The sequence below is a fragment of the Indicator indicator genome, chromosome 11 (assembly GCF_027791375.1).
Source record: "Indicator indicator isolate 239-I01 chromosome 11, UM_Iind_1.1, whole genome shotgun sequence".
Classification (NCBI taxonomy): Eukaryota; Metazoa; Chordata; class Aves; order Piciformes; family Indicatoridae; genus Indicator; species Indicator indicator.
In genome coordinates, this window is record NC_072020.1 from 22,446,570 (window position 1) to 22,466,131 (window position 19,562).

At 34.3% G+C, this 19,562-nt stretch overlaps 1 protein-coding gene across 6 annotated transcripts in view; it reads right to left on the reverse strand.

The window, feature by feature from the left end:
• DGKB (diacylglycerol kinase beta) overlaps window positions 1–19,562 on the reverse strand; it is a 298,275-nt gene that overhangs the window by 123,557 nt on the left and 155,156 nt on the right. For all 6 annotated transcript variants that reach the window (XM_054385164.1, XM_054385162.1, XM_054385161.1 and 3 more), the window contains one exon: window positions 8,513–8,577. In XM_054385164.1, coding sequence (XP_054241139.1) covers window positions 8,513–8,577 — 65 coding nt within the window. The remainder of the gene's footprint in view (window positions 1–8,512; window positions 8,578–19,562) is intronic.

The window sequence follows — 19,562 nt, forward strand, 5'->3', positions numbered from 1 at the left end:
CTTGAGAAGGCTTAGGGAAGATCTCATAAGCATGTACAAGTACATAAAGGGCTGCCTGCATGAGAGGGAAGACTCTCTTTTTACAAAGAGCCACGTTAATGACAAGGGATAATGGGGACAAGTTGCTACTGGGCAAATTTGGACTGGATGCCAGAAAATTTTTTTTCACCATTCAAACTAATAGATGTTGGAATAAACTCTCAAGGGAGATGGTGGATTCCCCTACATTAGGCAGCTTCAAGGCCCACTTGAAAGGGTGCTGGGCCATCTCATTTACCTTATTCCTACCCTGAAAGATTGGACTAGATGATCCTTGAGGTCCCTTCCAACCAGGTATTCTATGAATCTATTTAAAAACGTGTAGCAGTTTCAGAAACACACACATACACAAAGATATTGAAAAAAAAAAAAAAAACACCATATTTTGTGTATAAGTATATAATAATAATTTTAAAAATTAAATGCAAAAATTAAAATAGAAAATATAATTTGGGTATATTGATGCTGAAGAGATTCAATACTAAGATACTTCTCAGCGTTGATTATATACTTATGTTTTTATCAGATGAAATTAAAACAAGTAGTAATTATTTTACAAGTTAAAGTAAACCTCCAAATTCTGAAGGCAATGTCAACAGCAATGCAGTTATAAGAATAGGTATTATCATACAACTGCATCTATCATATAATTTTCATACAAATGCATGACATGAATTACTCAATGTTATTAAACACCCAGTATTTTCAAAATATTTTCTTTGGAAGAATATATCCTATGTTAATAAAGTGAAGATATGTGCCAGAAATCAATAAGAATGTTACCTGAGGGACATCTATAGCATTGATCTTTTTTTGTAAGATACACAACTTCTACTTTGCAATGTTGTATAAGGCTGAAAATACTTCCAGCTCTGCACGTTTCTTAGAAAGCGCTATGTAACCCATTGCAATAAAAGAGATTTGAAAGCAGATCAGAAGCAGTCTGACTGTTTACATCAAAATACACAGACATAAACCAGGCAAACTACATTCAAACAGAACAAAGAGGAAAATGAAAAACGTTATCTGAAGTGATGGAGATGGTGACAAAGGCTCTTTATTAGATGTATTAAAAATATATGTTACTTAAAATCATTTCAGTCATAAAATTAGCAAAGATAAGATTATTTAATTAGAGGCTGGCATACTGGCTGAAAGGATCACTTTTCAGGTCATCTATTTGAATCTGAATTTTGAACAGTAGTACTAAAATAAGTTTAGGGTGATTGGATTTTTTTTTTTCTAATTTTATTTTTTTTTTCTAATTACCTAAGTCTACCTGATATGGCACAAACTAATTTGCACTTTCAGAGTGTACAGTTAGAAGCCTGGGGTATACTTGTTGTGAGATGCTGGATTTGAAGCAACTCCAGGACCCAGTTTCTTGTGACTTGAAGCACAAGCCAAGTAAAAGCACATGCTGCATATCCTTGTCAGTGTATGCTGTCCTAAGGAGTATTTGGCCTCTCCTCATTATCTATTGGTACCGTAGGATATGCCTGGGTAACAACATTCTACAAAAATAGAGGCTTAATTACTGAAATTAAGAGATAAAAAAAAAAAAAAAGCTCCATGAAGCACTCATAGTTCAGTGTAAAAGTTTTAATGTTGTGATTAAATTTTAATTTCTATGTTCTAAAGAATAATGTGTTTATGCTTATTAAATAGGAAGTGTAAAATTTATTCTTTAACAATTCATTTAATTGCTTTTAATGGCTTGGATATTGTCAATAATATATGTAAGTGCACTGTGGCCACTTAGCAACCTTGACTAGATTTTGAAAGAAGGTTTTGTTGGTTTTGTGATATATATTAGAAATAACTGCTGCTTAACTCTTTATGAAGCCTAGCAACGGATGTAAAAATGAAATACATCCACATCAAACTTATGCACAGATTTGCCATTTGCTTCAGAGATTTAAAGATTAACTGATCCAAAATTAAGTTTGAAAATCAGCTGCAAATTTACATTGTTAGTATTCATCACTTCTGATGATAAGACCCCCTCCAGAAAAAGCAAGCAATATTTGATAAAACCCACTTGTATTACAATGCATTTTATTTAGTATGCTCATGAAAATTGGGGGAAATAACTTTATTCATTTGCATATAAATACTTGACAATACTTTATCAGAAAGCAATAAACAGCAAGCTGTAGTTTAGTAGTTTTGTCACAGTGTTTCTCCTGTCTGTTATAGACTCCTTTCACATGTGAATTTACTACAAATGAAAGCAGTCAGAAACCTTTTCCTGCCACTGTGTTATTGTTATTTTTAATGGTGTGACTAAACAGTGGAAGAGACTGAGATTTAATTCCTATATAGTTAAGTTTGCCTTTAACGTATTGTAATAGAAGGCAGTAGTTTTAATGAATGTGTAGAACATCCAACAGGGGCTTCAATCCGTAGAAAAGGTTCAACGACCTACTCTGAGTAATGAAACATCTGCAATAAATTCCTTTACCCCCTGACATCAGTTGATTGACCTTGGCCTATACCATATGGATAGACCTTTTGTGAATGAACATGCTAGGTCAATCTCTCTGTATGGTTTGAGCACCACATTTAACAATCCTTACTCCTGAACAATGGTTTTCATCCTTTAACATGTTACTCAACTGTTTCTTTAACAGCAGCAATGTTTACCTGTTTTTAAAATACAGAACTTTCCTTAAAGGAAAAAAACATTCCAGTATCATGTCAGCATTAAGAGTACATATCTCAGTTGTTTGCTCTTCAAGGTGCAGAACGCAGGTGTCTCAACAGTCACCTCCAGTGGAAATACCCAATGAACAGCCTCTACCATTACAATGGCACAAAACTTGACCCCATTTCAGTCCTGCAGTAGTGAATTTGGCAGCCAAGCACCCTGAGAATGCAAACATCAATTCACTGCTCTGCTAAGGGTATGGTACAGCATTCTGCTTTCAGAGATGTGCTTTGAAATCACAGGAGATGCTCAAGACTTGGGGATGCCTGATCAAAATACATTTTATACAACACACTAGTTCTCGTGAGTCTGAACCTAAAGTTCCGCAACCACATCAGCCTCCCAAATGGGCACTACAGAATAATGTTTAAGAATTTAAGAAGTCTCAAAAGCAGAGGGACCTAGCCCATTAGCATTTTCCAGAGAAATGATAAAAATATGAAATCTTCTATCAGAGAGAGAGGTGCAGATATTGCAGATGCAGACTGCTGACATTTTGCTTTGTAGACAACAGAAACAGGTAGGCTGAATCAGCATTATATTCTAAATAACTTCTGCCTCAGCTCAGTAAATTCAAGCACACATTATACACTTCAGGTATTTTTGGATAAAGATGAGCTACCACATGTTTGAAATCTGGCAGAAGAACGTGTTGATTTCTTTTTTCTTTTTTTCTATCTATAAAAGTTATGCTCGAGAGCTAGGCAGAGTATCTTATCTAACTATAGGTCATCTCTTGCTCCTGTGAAAATAAGTCACACTATCATAAATATTTTTATCTTGCATTGTTTCTCCTGATGACCAGAGTTGCAGTAATACTGCCTGAGTTGCAGAAGTATTCCCTGGAGTCCTTTTCCTTTTATGAAAAGAAATCTGTGGGTTCAACAGAACATAACAGATGTCTGCAATCTGCTTTCTCTGTGGGGTCAGTGTATTCTTTTTAAGTATTTTCAGATCAGTCACAACCAGGGAGGGAGGAGAGGTTGAAGGAAAGAGACTGAAATGTCTGCAATTCAGGTCAGGAGTTTTTGCTCATGATTAGTATATTCACTGCGAATATGCAGTACCCAAGAGACTTCATCACTTAAACTAGAAGAATAATGAAAATATCAAAATAATTTGGTTCTATTAAAAATGAAACATTTTGACTCTTAAATTCAACGCTAAAACAAGTAAACTTTAAAACAAAGGCTAAGTACATCTGAGAACAGAGTATTCACCCCATCACAAATTACTCTGCTTTTAAACTGAGGTTGCCTTATGGGAAAAAAAAAGAGAATGTCCACAGTGATCTTTTTTTAATCTCAGCCACCACAGTGGCAGTAGTACTTGCTTTCAAAAGCAAGTCAATTGAGGAATCTCCAGAACTCATACGGAATAACTGGGTTCCAGTTTCTTTGTTGCCAGGCTGGATTAGAAATCTTTTCTGATAAAGCTTTAGAATATAGTAACAATGCTTCCATGATGGGATTTTCTTCTTATTATTTTTTTTTTGTATCAGTCAAGATATGATACTATAGCTACATTGTATAGTGCAGTACTCATGTTAGCACACATGGAAGAACTTGCTAAGATTTGTTTACCTGCCACTTCTTCCACCTTTTATTTCTGTGTTTTTTTCTGTGCCACATAACATGCAGGTCAAAACAAAAGCACAACTACCTTCATTCATATTAATTAACAGAAGACTTACTCTCCTGGAGATCACTTGCACAAGGTAAATCAGTACTATTATATCATTTCTTTAGAGATTAAGTGCATAGTTATTGGCACAAAATAAAAACATAATTAAGCAAGCTGAGAGGGAATCTTAAAAGTATGTGCCCAGGAACATGCTACAAATTAGAAATAGGAACTACTTCTGATTTAGGATTTGTCTTCATAAAGACAAAAATAGATAGATGTTTGAAAATCTCAAAGATTATGATTGTAAATGTAGTTTCTAAATCCTACATTAATTTACTGAAAATAAGAAATTTATTTTATGCTATGGAGTGCCACAATCAAATTAGCATGCCTAATTTCACTGACTATTATTTTAGAATAGTTAATATCAACTGGAATAATTTGTTGTTGAACATATTCTTTGTTTCCCTGTGCATATTTCAGGCACTTAATTCATACAGCTGTTATTCCCAGCATCGAGTCTATGATGTTTACACAGTTCTCCCTGCAGGGTATTTGGGCCTAAAAAAAATCGTTATTTCAGCACTATGTCCTAGTTTAATGACACTGCTACTTGAAATGCTGCCTTTTGCAACTTTTCTCCTCCCTGGAATTAACTCAGCCCCTTCACACTGAAATCAAAAAATCTGACCTTACTCTTAAGCAGGAGATGCTGGGATGTGAACTCTGCTTTCTCAAGCATAGGGCTCTCAGCACTTCAGATTTGTAGAGTGGATAATGTGACAGCTGAGACTCTTGGTTTTGTGAACACATTTAAATCTTAATGCAATGTCAGTACTAGTTTCTGAGAACGTGTGCTAATGATCTTAAGATTCAACTAATTAAAATGACATATTAAGATTTTTTCTTTCAGCAGAAGTGGGGATGCTCCTGTGTTCTCACTTCCATTCTTTTCTATTTGACCATAACTGGAAGAAGAATTATTCTTCAGAAGATCAGTTTTTAGGAACAAGAAATGAATATTTAAAATCACTGTTAGTCATTTATGCTGAGTCTCATTTGGAAAAAAATATCAAATCATAGAAGACATTTGGTTGGATGGGACCTTTAAAAGTCATCTAGCCCAATCCACTTCATTAAAGAGGGACATCCCCAACTAGATTAGTTATGGAGCTGTTCCATATTGCAGCTTCCATTTTCAAGTCAGTAAGGCATACTTAAGTGTTTTTCAGTGAAATGTAAGTTTCTGAACAGAGAAGATCCTTTTGACAAAGACTCTTGATTTCAATTGAGTAAGAAGCTTAAGCAGATGTTTCATTGAAAAGAAATGTCACAAGGGAGCTGCTAAGTCATTTGAAGATTTAAGAAACAACAAATAATATGAATTTTTCTTTAATGAGTATTCAAACGTATTCAATCTCAGATTTTCCAAAGACCTAAATACTCTCTAGGTAGCTTAGAAAGTCCCACCTTAATTTATTGCCTTCTATTTTCAGTAAGTCAGTAATAGTAAGTTTTTGTGTCCAAAATCTATGAACATTGAAAGGTTTCAAAATGTGTCAGAGTTCCTAATCATTAGTCACCTGCTTTGAAAGTATTTTACAGTATTGGCTCGTAGTCATTAAAAAGTATTTCTAAGCCTTGCGATATGTTCTCATTTTCCCTTTGTGAAGATAAGTACAGCAAGGTTCTGGCTTCACACACAAGTATAACATGTTAGGAGTATCCCTACTGCCATGCTCACAGACATGAAGCTTGGGATCAAAGTGTTAAGGAATGCTCTTAGGATGCTAAGGATCATTACTATGATTTAACATAGAAGATTCTCCAATCCCAAACTTAACCTAGTTTACTTCACTGAACTAAACACAACACACTTGCATTTCAAAATATTTTTGCACACAGCATAACCTTGAAGCTTCTCTTTAGTGAGGAAATTATTTACATGTTCATTTTCAGAGCAGAACCTCAGTGCAAGGACCTGGCTTTACACAACTGAGTGATAGATGTGGGAGCTCAAAACCTTGGAAAGTCAGGCAAGAGAAAACTAACAGAAAACCACAAAAGATTTATTTTTTTAAATCGTAAGAGATATTCACATGTCACAATGCAGGGTTTTCAACAAGTAATGCAGGATTGTCAAATGAGGAAGTGCTGTTAAGTATGGAGCCCACTATGAATCTGACTTGAGCTTATCTTGCTGATCCTAAATCATTTAAACTGCACAAAAAATTGCACACTGGTGAATTAAGACTTGTGCTTTAGTAGACATCTAAAAAAGGGGGCATTTTTACACACGGCAGGAAAATGCTGCTGCAACATATTATGGAGTGTGCCACGGGAAAATAAATGTTAGTGGAACAAACTATTTTGTGAAATAACATAATTTGGAAAAATTCTGTTCAGCAAAAATAGAAATCCACATTTTTTCCTCACTACACAGAAGAAGAAACATTTTAAAACATCAGTCTCTACTACAATACTTTCCTCAAAACCTTACATTCTTCTAAAGAAATGCATAATCTTGCTGAATAGTCTTTCAATACCCAGAGAATCACTGTTTTTTCGAGTTCTTTCAATATCAGTGTACCAAAGAACATAGGGACTGGAACTATATATTTTTGTAATTAATTTCCTTAAGATAATGTTAGAAATATCAGGTTCCTTAAAATATAGATGAATTTCAAGGTGAGTCTGCTAGCAGATGTTATTAATGGCATATGATTTATTGTGACATGAAATTTGATCTGAAACTCATGTTATTAGCCGAGCTTTTTATAAATTATAATTGCCAACTGCTGAAAATATGCAGAAAGACCACTGATAAACTAGCTTCATCTTCATGGCCTAGAATATCTGCACTAGCTGAATGTCCAGTATCTCTAATCCTGATGAACACTTGTATAGTACATTGAGATGCACAGATCAGGCTTCAGCTCAGATCTTTCCATAGTATAATTCTTTCAGAATGAGAAGCATCAGAGGCAGGAAGAGGAGGTCATAGAAAATAAATGCTTACTATGGAATTTAAAACCAAACATACACTTGGGTTCATAATCTGACACTGCACAGGTGCTAGACAGATTGAGTATTTAAGAAAAAAGACTCCATCTCTGACAAGCACAAAACTTAGTGTTTTCAGGTTGAAAGCAAAAAAAAATTAGATAATATTCAAACATACTCAAACAGTAGTATATTCATCTCTAAGACAACAGCACCAACAGCATATTCTATCATTCATAAATTCAATGAAGATTTGCTTCACAAGACTTTCCAGGACACCCTCATGGAAAACTACAGAAAGTCTATGGGTAGGTTTGCAATGACAAAACATTCGTGTTAATGATTACTTCTATATATTTCCTGTTTATTCCCAATTACTTCATATCTTACTTTCCTCTCCCCATGTATCTTTAAATGTTAATTATTTCTGAAATGTAGCTTTTACCCATCACAACTTGGGTGATAAATTATCTAAATAAGAAAACACAAACATAAGCACTGCATTATGAATATTATCTACTCAACAAACCAGGTATTGAAAGAAGGCGAATTTACAGTACATGTTGTAATACATTTTTCATCTCCAGCAAAGCTGAGATAGCATTGCAAATTCAAGGAACAGATGCAAAGCCTCATTCTTGACTTTTTTTTACATATCCAAAGTAGTTTAATGATAAACGCATTTATGTGTAAAATGGCATTCACTTGCCCTTACTAAGAGTATATATGGAAGAGCCCTCAGTCAAAGTACCAGCGTACGTGTGGGAATGAAACATAAGGATCACCATCTGCAGCTGTCTAATAAGTGTTCTTCAGTGTCTAATGGCAAAGTGTCAATTCAGGGATCCTCAGATACCACAATGCATCATCTTGTCCATGCTAGTCTTACAAGTCAAACATTTCACCAGTGGGAACAGTAGATTCAGAGTGTTATTCATTTCAGTTGAAATACCAGACATAAACCAGCTACGCTACAAGCAGACTGTGAGCATATACTTACTATAAAATGCACCAATTTCCTCTCTTTCATAAAAATCAATATTTGAAAGGATGTGCAAAATTTAACTCCTTATGGAACACACCTTAGTAACACGGAAAGAATCTTTTAATATGCAAATATTTTTAGGTCCTTACCTACTGTTGAACTTTTCTGGATGTTTTTCTCTCATAATATGGAATCTGTGGGCAATTGAAGCATCCTAAGAGGAAAAAGAAAAAAGGAAATCTATTGTGACAGGAAAATTGCAAAACAGAAGAGAGAATCTGTAAACAAGGCATATTGTTTGTAAGGTGCTTTGTGAACTGCCATTTTCAACAACAAGAACACTCTTATCACTTAGAAAGCTTACAGGTACTCTGCTCCAAGAATGGGATATATCAGAACTTCCTAATTCATTACACTTGCTACAGTCTGCATTATTCCTTTTTACAAATCAGACATGAAACATCTACTGAAAGTGCCTTCAGCTTCTGTACAGCGAGGATCATCCACATCTGGTGAAGTTTTACCACAAGACCATTCATACTGTTCTTTCTTGTAGGAGTACTAGTCTACGAAATTTATTCCTGTAGTAAAGGTGAGATTCAGTCAAGTTACTTTATATGTATATAGTTTGATATTTACATATGGCCATTATAGCTGTCTCTAAAATCTGGTAGAAATTAGAAATAAAGACCAGGAGATAATCTCATTTTCTGTTTGTCAGGGTTTGAAGTCATGTGGGGAAAAAAATTGATTAATATATTTTAAAAAAAGGGCTTAATTAAATACATTTATCAAAATATTTTAAAATGTAGTAAATTATGCTAATAATACACTTAAATAACACACATATAAAATGAAGTAGCTGTACACAAAAGACTTATGTGTTTTACATCTAAAAAAGAATCAAACCATTGTGGTGGTGGTAGCTGCTGAAAACAGAGTATCTGGAACTGATGTGCTAGAATCAGTTTTCACAGCATTTTCACATCTCCTTTGCAGTTATGAAAAGAACATTTTCCTCATACCAAATTATGTAATATTTATTTCACATACTAACCATACAGCATTTACAAACTGGGAATTAAGAATGTAAAAAGCTTTTTTTCAATCTTCTAATGTACATATTCAAAGAGGTGTGAGAGTAGGAAATCTACCAACTCTTCAGTCTTGCAGAAGATAGAAAACACAGAGAAATCCATTTGGATCATGTTTTCACAAACATGTTTTAAAATGCTACATGCATAAAAATATAAATATAAGAAGAGTTGTTCAGTTAAGAAGAAATTTAAATGAATTTCAGTTTTCATGTAAATAAGAGTTTGGCAAAAGTTGCAAATAAAATATCACTACAATCAATTATTGTGTATATGAAAAAAATACACTATCAACATATAAACTGACGAAAAATATATAAAAAGAATTTGACAGAGGTATTAAATTCACTATGAAGTCTATATCTAGTAACGTTTTAAAGGGTTTTCAAATGATGCAAATTAGCATTTTGGGGGAAGAAAATAAAATCTTTACTTAAAGTTGATATCATTGCTGATTACAAACATCATTAATATATTTTGCTGAAAATAATTTTCCATTCAGTCAACATTAATATAAATCTCAAATAAGCAAGCATTTAGTGCAGATATATAGGCACCACATCAAACATGGCTGCAACTCTTTAAAAATTGGGTTTTATTTACTAGAATCCTAAGCAGAGCACACTCCAATCTTTGAGGTTTGGTTTACTAACTCATGGGTACTTTGAAAAAAGATAAAATGATCCAGATAGACTTACAACATTTAAGTAAACTATTAATAAAGCAATACAGAAGTCTTCCTACATATGGACGGAGCATAGCACAGAATTTTTAGGCAAAACGTGTGATCACTGATCAAATAAGATCAGTTAGTAGTATCATTAAATGCATTAACTCCATTGAAATACTTCCGGCCAGTATAAAGTTATACATGTTCTAAACATGTACACAGTTTGTTGCTTTATATATATCACATCATTTATTTAGGTTTCTATTCTCTTTAAGAATGGAATTGTCATTTAACATTTTACTGTTCTACAAGAAAATGGCAGCAGAAATCCCTAGTGAACGGACTGTTGTTAGTCACAAAATGCCTCATTGTTCTGCCCTGTTATCCAAACTGTCTTCTGAAAGTTTCAGTGCTATATTCTCAAGCTGCATTACTTCAAATTTATTTTTCTGTGCAATGTTATAAGGCAAATATCCAGAAGTATCCAGGTGATCCCACAGTTCTCGGAGATGGATGAAATAAAGCTGACAGTAAACCCTGAGACATCACACTTCTAAACAAAGCCTGCCAGCGGAACTAAAATAATAACTCTGCTAACTTTAGAAAGACCCATCATTCATACTTTATCCTACATTAGATGTGCCAGCATTACAAAAGTATATTTGTTAGCCAGCCCTATATGAAAAACAAATAAAAGGACTACTGTTGTAGCTAATTTTCTGAAGCAAAAGACAGAACTAAGACAAAAAGAATAAAGGAGCAGTAGCATATATGACAGAAACTAGAAAACACTAATCAAGGACTAACTGTCTAATGAATGAAATGAAAAGGCTAATGTGCTTACTCATGCATAACAAATGCAAGGCACAAACAAGCTAGGGATCAATGCCCACTGCAGATGGCACATGGGCAGTTGTTTTCATGCAAGGTTGATTTGATCAAAATTTTCCCCTGCCTGAACATTTTTTTACTCCAAAACAGATCAACTAACTTAATGAACTGAGAGGCAAAAAAAAAGTAATACACAAAGCTAGATTTGGTGGGCACAACACAAAACAAGCACATATCAAACCAGCTTCATTTAAAGAAATAAATTGTTGAAAGGCAAATTGTTGACTGCAAACTAGAGTAGTGACTACACATAAAGAACCTCGAAAGTAGGGGAGCTGCTAAGGTAATTTTCAGTTTATATTGCCCAACTGTTCTTTGGGACCCTTAGTTGAATCTATCGTACAAGAGTTAGAATTCCTGGCACAGGGACCTCTTTCTGACCATAATACTGCGCCACGTAAAAACTAAACCCAGCCTATGTTGGCTGCACACTAGTACAATAATCTCTTGCTTTAGCTGAAAAAAAAAAAATAAAAAGAATATATGAAAAAAAACCAAATTACAGTGAGTTTTTAAGACAGTAGCATGCAGACAATTATAAATAAATGAAGAACAATTAGAGGCACTGGCACTAACAGCAACCTAAGAGTGGGTAGGAATGCAAGTTCCATCTCTTAGGAGCTCCAAAAATTGTCAAATGCAATCCCTAAATTCTGAGGAACAACCACTGAAAGTTTTAAATTTATGGATGATGAAAGCGGAGGGTCCTTATTGTAAACTGGTTTGGGTGTATTTCGTGAAAGAGGATTAATTCTAGCACACTTCCTTCAGCCGTTTCCAAGAGGCACCTAGCCTTGCCTGTTTACAGATTTTTGTTTTGTTTTGTGCCACAAACTATATTAAAAGTCATCCAATTAACTGTACTGAGAAATAGCACAATATCCACATCCATGGTAAGTCAAATATTATTTGCACAATGTTGCCTTAATATGCCAACCTTTCGTGGTACTTCATATTGTGGTTGGCCAGTAAAAGATGAGAAATTATTTTAGCATTTCATAATAGAACTGATGTAAAAGAGAAAACCCAGGAGTCAGTAAAGCAAATTCATATGCTTCATGATATTACATAGCAAGAGAGGAAATAAATCAGTTTTTTTTTTTAAGAAAGGTCATTTGACAGTCACACACTGATCTATAATGAATATCACCTGTGTGCATTATTTTTTAATTTTTATTAATAAATTGATATGCATGCTAGCCTGAAATACAACTTTCCAGCAGTACTATACCTGAATCTAAACATTTTCCCTTTTAAAAAAGTAACACATAAGTACACACAAACATGCCTAAAATTTGCAAGAGCTTTATTGTTAATAATAATCTGAGGAGGCACAATGCTGTCAGGCCTGCTGCAAAGGTGAAAGGATGAGGAAGGTCTTACAGGATCACTGTAATATGAAGCTAGTACCTTTCCCCACCATCATGCTTCAGTCACAAAATTCATTTTATACCTAAAGCATTGTAGTATTTTTCATCAAAGCATCCAAGACTAAAGATTTTTTTTTTCCAGGAACACTTTTGCATCAAAATCAATGCTGGTGTGCAAAGCAATGCTGAATACAGAGCATTTAAGGCAGAACTAAGTAACTAATTAGGCAATTTTGTGTTTCTGAGGATATTATATGAATAGTTCAGTTATATGCTACTATTCTAAAATACTTAATTTCTTTCAGATAATGCCTTTAGTCATTTACATGTCATATGCAATATGTGACAATAGCCTGGATGACACTAATTTCTCTGAACATTCATTTCATAGTATCACCAATCTAATCTAAAAAATCCCCAAACACCTACCCTCCTTGATCTCTTTTGTATGCCTCTCTAGTTTAGATGGTTTCCACTCACAACTGTAGCATTTGCAAAGTGGAAATGAAGGAATGGGTGTTTGAAGGACACAAAATATAGTTTATCCCAGTTTAAATTCTACAAAACTGTAAACAGACTCTTAAAAAAATGTACCTCTGTGTCTCCCAAATATTCAACCTGGACATATGCATGATAAATATATAGATATATAGACATATAAAAACCCTTAATGTGAACCTGTTCAGAGTCTGAAGTAGCAGGACTGTCCTTCTTACATCTCACTCAGGTTTGTTTTAAATCCTGACAGTGAAGATAAGATAGAGAACAGACAGAGCATATCTGAATCTACTCCTAGGAAATGGAAAAAATATTTTAATTGAACCAGGACATTTCTCAAAGTGACCTGCCAAGAAGAAAAGAAGCTTAAGTTGCTACACCTCTTTAATACCTTATGATTGACTTACACACATATATATTCATCTTTTTAATGGGTATTAGCATTACCGGAAAGCAATCTGAAGCAGTCTTTTCAGAGGAGTAACCTTATACATTGTGAATAACCTTATAGAAAGATTAATGCATTTAAAATATGTCTATCTATAAGCTTGCTGTGATTAAAATTTCCATTAAATAATAATTTTTATGCTGGTGAACAAACAAATGACCAGTGTGCATCTTCTTTGGATATAAATGGTCTGATTATTTTTTTTTCTAAGATGCTTCTTTAATTAAGGCTTAATGGATTCACAAGGCTAGGAAGCTTAAGGGATAATTCAGCAACCTGTAATCTTTGGATCAGAATGCAAATCTAACCTGACCAACCAGTTAGCTCACATCAGTTATTAATGTGGAATAGTACAGATGTTCAAAAAGTACCATTGAAAATAGATTAAGAAAAGTTTGCTTTAGTGGCTTAAGACTAAAAATTATTTTCTAAACAAACATCCTTATCATTATGCATCACACTTTACACACAAAAAGAAAAAAAAACACAAAAACATGGGATACATCCTTTGTTTAATATTCCCCACCCCATAATAATTAATGGTCTCAGATAAGCACAGAATACAGCTCGTAGTGACCCAGTCTAGAAAAAGGTACTTAAGAAATTTCACTTTTTGCTTTGTTTGAATCAAGCAGTCTTTTCATATTTGACTCTCAGGCATTTTTGATTAAATTACATGAGTTAATCTGAGAGACAAAGTAGGAGATATTCCAAGCAAAATACATTAATACATTATTTTTTGTTGAAACTACCTTCTACAGTTGTCTCAGTTTCTGTTGATAATCTGAGCCTGTATGCCTGAAAAAGGTGGAGCTTAAGAACATAAGAGCAAGAATAATTTTCAAGCTCTTTTTACTAAAAATTAAAATCCACTTTCTTAAGAAAAAAAAATATCTGATACACTTGTGTTCCTGGTTTTCCAAGATGAACAAAGGAACTGTCAAGATAATGATATTCATTTTGTCAGTGATATTCTTGACAGCCAGCCTCTGATGGTCATACTTAAATATGTTTCAGCTGTAAAAGTATTACTAAGTCTAGTGACAGTTCATATTTTAAATACTCATTTAAACAGGCAATATCTCTAAACCCAGGATGAAGGATCAGCAACCACAGTATTTATAGACAATAGGCAAAAAATCCAGGGGATAATACACCAGGAAACTGTAAGAAAATATTTGGGGCCTTCAAAGGTAAGCGTATTTCCTCTTCCTTTGCATTTGAAGTCAGATGTCTGCTGAGTTTCTGACACTGTGTATACAGGACTTGGTACTAGAAACATTTCACACAGACAAAGTAGATTCCATTTCACAGGAAAAGATGTTTGTGGAAAAAGCAACATCACAGCACATCCTTATTTTCTGCCTATGGACAATTACAGTATGAGGACAGGTACACAAACTGACTCTAAATTAGAATTTACTATTTTACTGAAACTAAATTAGAATTTATTATTGATCAGTTCATATAGGGTGACCACATCTCATCTGTGTAGGGACCAGAACAGGCACTAGTCCTACAAGTTAAGCATTTGTACCAGTATCTCAAAGAGTTTCTTTGAGAAGACATTTCAGTAGAAACCAACACTAAATTTCTATCTATCTATATTTTAAGTCACTAATTGAATTCAAGGACCATCAAAGAAGACTGGGAGATAATGTATCAGACTAGATGACTAAAATAAACTGTGCCACATGACTCAATACAATGCAAAGGACATGTACCCTGTAAGATGAGCTCTACTGAAGACAGGCTGTGTTACCGAGCACGTCCTCCTTTCTTTATATTTGGTCACCCTAAATTTACTGTAACTAGAGAAGGGTTCTTCTAGATCTATACTGAGTGTTTATGTGGTCACTAAAAAGAAAAGAAGAAAAGTGATCACATGGCAATCAGCCAACATAGCCATACAGACTGTATTAAATATCTTGTATATTAAACAGATCCCTGTGGTAAACCTCTAGTAGCATTTCTGATAACTGCTGATGGAGAACTATGTTGAAATTGTCCCAAATTGTTCTGCACAATAAGTTTGAGCACAACACAACCAAGGACACAGTTCAGACTGAAAGTCAATATAAGTAATGGAATGCAATGAAACCGGCTGTTGCTTTAGCTGTTCTTCACAAACACACAGCAATGGCTCATAGACAGCTTCAGTAAAAAGCATAGAAACAAAATTTACATTAAGAGCTTGTCTAGCTAGAAATGAATGTCTTTCATGCTCACCACTTTTGCAGTTCTGAGGAAAGAAAAGTAATTCTCACCAGAAAAATCAATTACTAAACATATTTTTTTTTTTTGTGCAATAATAGTTATTGCCATCAGGCCAAAAACATAACATGAAGAAAAGGGCATATTTCAGATAAGGAATAATTGCTTGTGTGCTGTCTTGAAAAAATAAACTCATTTGTAGTTTTCAAACACTGTCCTAATAAAAAAAACAGAACCAAACAAAACATCTGAAGAACAACGACAAAATAATAAAATTATCATTTAGAGCTTTGATTAAGTTGGCATTAAAGCAGTATTCTTAGGGGCTAAACCTAGGTCCTGAATTTAAGTGGCTAAACTGACAGGATGAAGTCCCTATCTTTCCAGTATGCCCAACAATAATAAGAAAACTCTTTGGAAAGTTTCTTCCACAAGGCATGCAACACAAATTTCTGTTCTGGACTGTTGTTTAGAAAGGTTTTGTTATTTATCATACAAGAAGCTGAGTACACCTAACTCTCAAATTTGTGAAGCCTTGCCTGAAACACAACAGTGTAAGCAGCCTTCTGAAATCTTCACTCTCTTTTTATTGTATCACCACTCATTTTACATGCTCATTTGATAACGATCAAATAATAAATGTTCACCTGACTTCTCCTTAGCAACTTCCCATACTTGTTAGTCAAAGCCTTGGCAACAGAGACTTAGAACTTTAATACATATTTATGTTATTCATTTATTTCCATAGTAAATATTTATTTTTATAAGTATGCAAACCACTGGAACATCTCTCATTGATTTACACACTGAGAGAACACTTTTTGCTTAATTGAAACAGGTCACTGCTTTTTTTCATTCATTATGTTTCCAATTTGAAAGTTAAATTTTTGCATTGTAATATTACTTATTATCTTCCCTATTGGACAAATATTAATTTATTTAGAAACCAAACTTACTCATAAATTAGGGCTAGATGTTAGATTATTTACCTACAGATCTTCTCTCTCTCACTTCACTGATCCAAGATCCTGTCCCTCACAACTTCTATGGCCTCTTTGCTCTTTTTTATAAGCCTAAAAAGCAACTTCCTTAACTTTTGTTCAGTATTTGCATTTGTTCTTCTATTGTATTGATCAAACTATTTTCTGAAACCTTCTAGTTTATTCTCTTGGTTTTGTCTTCACTTCTCTTATCCCAAAGATGTGGACATACAAGTATCAAATGCAGGTTTTCTTCACCTGCTAATTCAGACTTGCACGGAAAAATGGGTTTTGTTTGTGCTAGGATTTCAGGATTGCCATGTTCACCTTTTCTAGTTGTATTATCACTGACATTCTTTACCATCTTCTCCACTTATGCTTAACAAGCCAGATTTCTGGGGTTTTCTCTTCTTAAAAAAAGGATAGTTAGCCTGTACATTTCACAGTATTTAATAAGCAGCTCTTTACTGCTAACACCAACTCTTTCCCTTTCAGGAATTTCTCCCAGAATCTTCTTCCAAAACCTGCCTCTCTGACATAATTTTTCAGGATCAGTGTCAGTACTCTTGTCATCTATTACAACACCTATTTTCTCTCTTGAGGTGATAAACTTGCCACATCTATTTTGCCCTTGCCAATACCACTGTCCTACATATTCCAAGTGAGTATCTCCAGTGATGAAGAAATGATGAGTTCAGAATGCTTGTGGCTGGCTAAGATATTTGTTCATTGTACTCAGCATTAGAGTTAGGTCTATAAAAGCATCTTACTCAGACTTTTTCTGCTATCCTCAAATCTTTTTGGGTCACAGGCTAGACATTCAGATGTGAGGTCCACCCATCAACAGTATACTGGCTTGGAGGACTTTGTATATATTTGGGATTTCACTTCTTCTGAAAACACTGCTTGACCAATGCTGCTTTGATAATTATTTTATTACCTTCCCCCTTGCTTTTGTTGCTTAGTTTTTCTTCACATATTTTACTTCTGCAGCCTGCTGTTTAAAACTTGTTGCAAAATATACCTGGAATGACAGAACAGGCTGTTATGGCCTGAAAAAAAATATTATTCTGTACAAATAGTACGATCCTGTATTAAAAGACCCAGATACTATAAATGTGCTATGGCTTAGAGAATGAAAAGCACTTTCTGAACTTAGTATTTGGATATATGGAAAAGTGTTAAAATACGTACAAATACGAACATGTGCTTATGGTAGGTGTAGTCAAATTTTACAGAACTGATTCACCTGTATTTTCCTCCTGAAACAAATCAAGCTTTCCCTATAGCTGCTTTAAATAAATAATTTAGATACGTAAAACATTTTACAGAGATGGTCTACCCAGCATAGAGTACAGAGATGTTATGAAGTGCCTATTTTTGTAGTCTCTGGACACCGAAAGACTTTAAGATCAAACATATTTATCTAGTCCATAGGCAGGTTCTATTACATGGTACAAAAGGAATAAGTCACATGTTATCATCAGAATGTTTGCACTTTGGGACAACAAAAAACATTCTTTGTTATACTGAAGACATTAATAATTAAGAACTGCAAGTATTTTTTAACAAAACTAACATGCAATTAAAGTTGGCTTCATCTGAAAACTCAAACACCCAGCAACTTTTAAAAATACCAATTCTATATTTCACTATTGGTTTATGCAATACTATTGCATATTAAGCAATCTCACAATGAAGTAAAAATATGGTTCTTGATGTGGTCAGCAACCCTGGAACTTGCACTAAAGCCCTTTTTTATGATTTCACAGCTACAGGATTTTGGAATAAAGAAGAAACAGAAATGCCTTTCACATGCCATAGATCTAAGTTTGCGGAAGACTAGTGACAAAGTCTAGAGAAGTGTGTGATGAGTGTGACTAAGAAATTCCTTAACTTTTCTAGCAAAAAAAAAAAAATCCCTCTCCCAAGTGTGCACTTGCATAATGCTTTTTGCCTAACCATCTGGACAGGCTCAGTGCGTCATGGTTGTTTAGCAACTTACGGCTTTCATGGCAGCTTTGAATATATTATACCAGTATCCTATTCTCAGCCTCAGATTGCTTGGGAGGATTCTGTATCTGCACAAAAACTCCTTGCATAAGTCCCATTTACTCAGGATTTCCAACACAGATGAGGTTTTCCAGAAAGCTAAGTTGTTTACACTAAGTACTGAGGTACAATTCCCCAAATTAATTATCTACTTTGCAGAGTTACTCCCCAGAGGATCAAACTAAAGGGTGCAGCAAGCTGTAGTGCAAATGCAGGAACAAGCAGACTAAGAAAATCATTTATTTCTTCTATAAAGCCAGTATTGCTTAAAATAAAGCTCTTAGTTTGAAATAAGCCATGGAATATGGAACCATGTACATTGCAAGAGAGGTGTTGCCAGAAATGGCAATTTGTACTTTTATTGGCCTGTATACTGCAGCATTAACAAATGACTAGAGAGCTTTATCATTTTGAAAATCTGCTAGCATGGAGATATCAGTTCCTGCAGATCCAGTCAGGAGATAATTAAGGAACATGGTCAAAGTCAGGTCCAGAAAATTTCATTGCAAAGAACTTGGATGGGACAGTTTACCTGAACTCCAAACCAGATAGTTACATTATAAATATATTTTAGCGGTGGAAAACCACACTATGTTTTTAGTAACAATAAGTCAATTTGCTCCATGGGAAAGAAATTCTGCACAAACCTCTATGTGAAATCACCCTTTAACTTTCTACCTTAAAAACCAACAATGCAGTAGGCTGAAAGCTGCTCCTAGATTTTTATAAATTTGCAAATCAAAGAGCACCTGTTTGTAAAGTGCTGCTTCGCTCAGCTACTTAAATAATGCAATCAATACTAAATGGCAAGCTTGTATTCCAAAATTTGCTGCACAGTAAGCAGACACTTTTCTTGCCAATGTTTGTAATAAGTAATCCTTCTAATTATAGCTAAGACAAATGTAGTTAATATTAAACTTTTACTGAAGAATAAATATCACATCCCTATGACATCAGAAGTTCTCTAAGAGTATGAATGTAT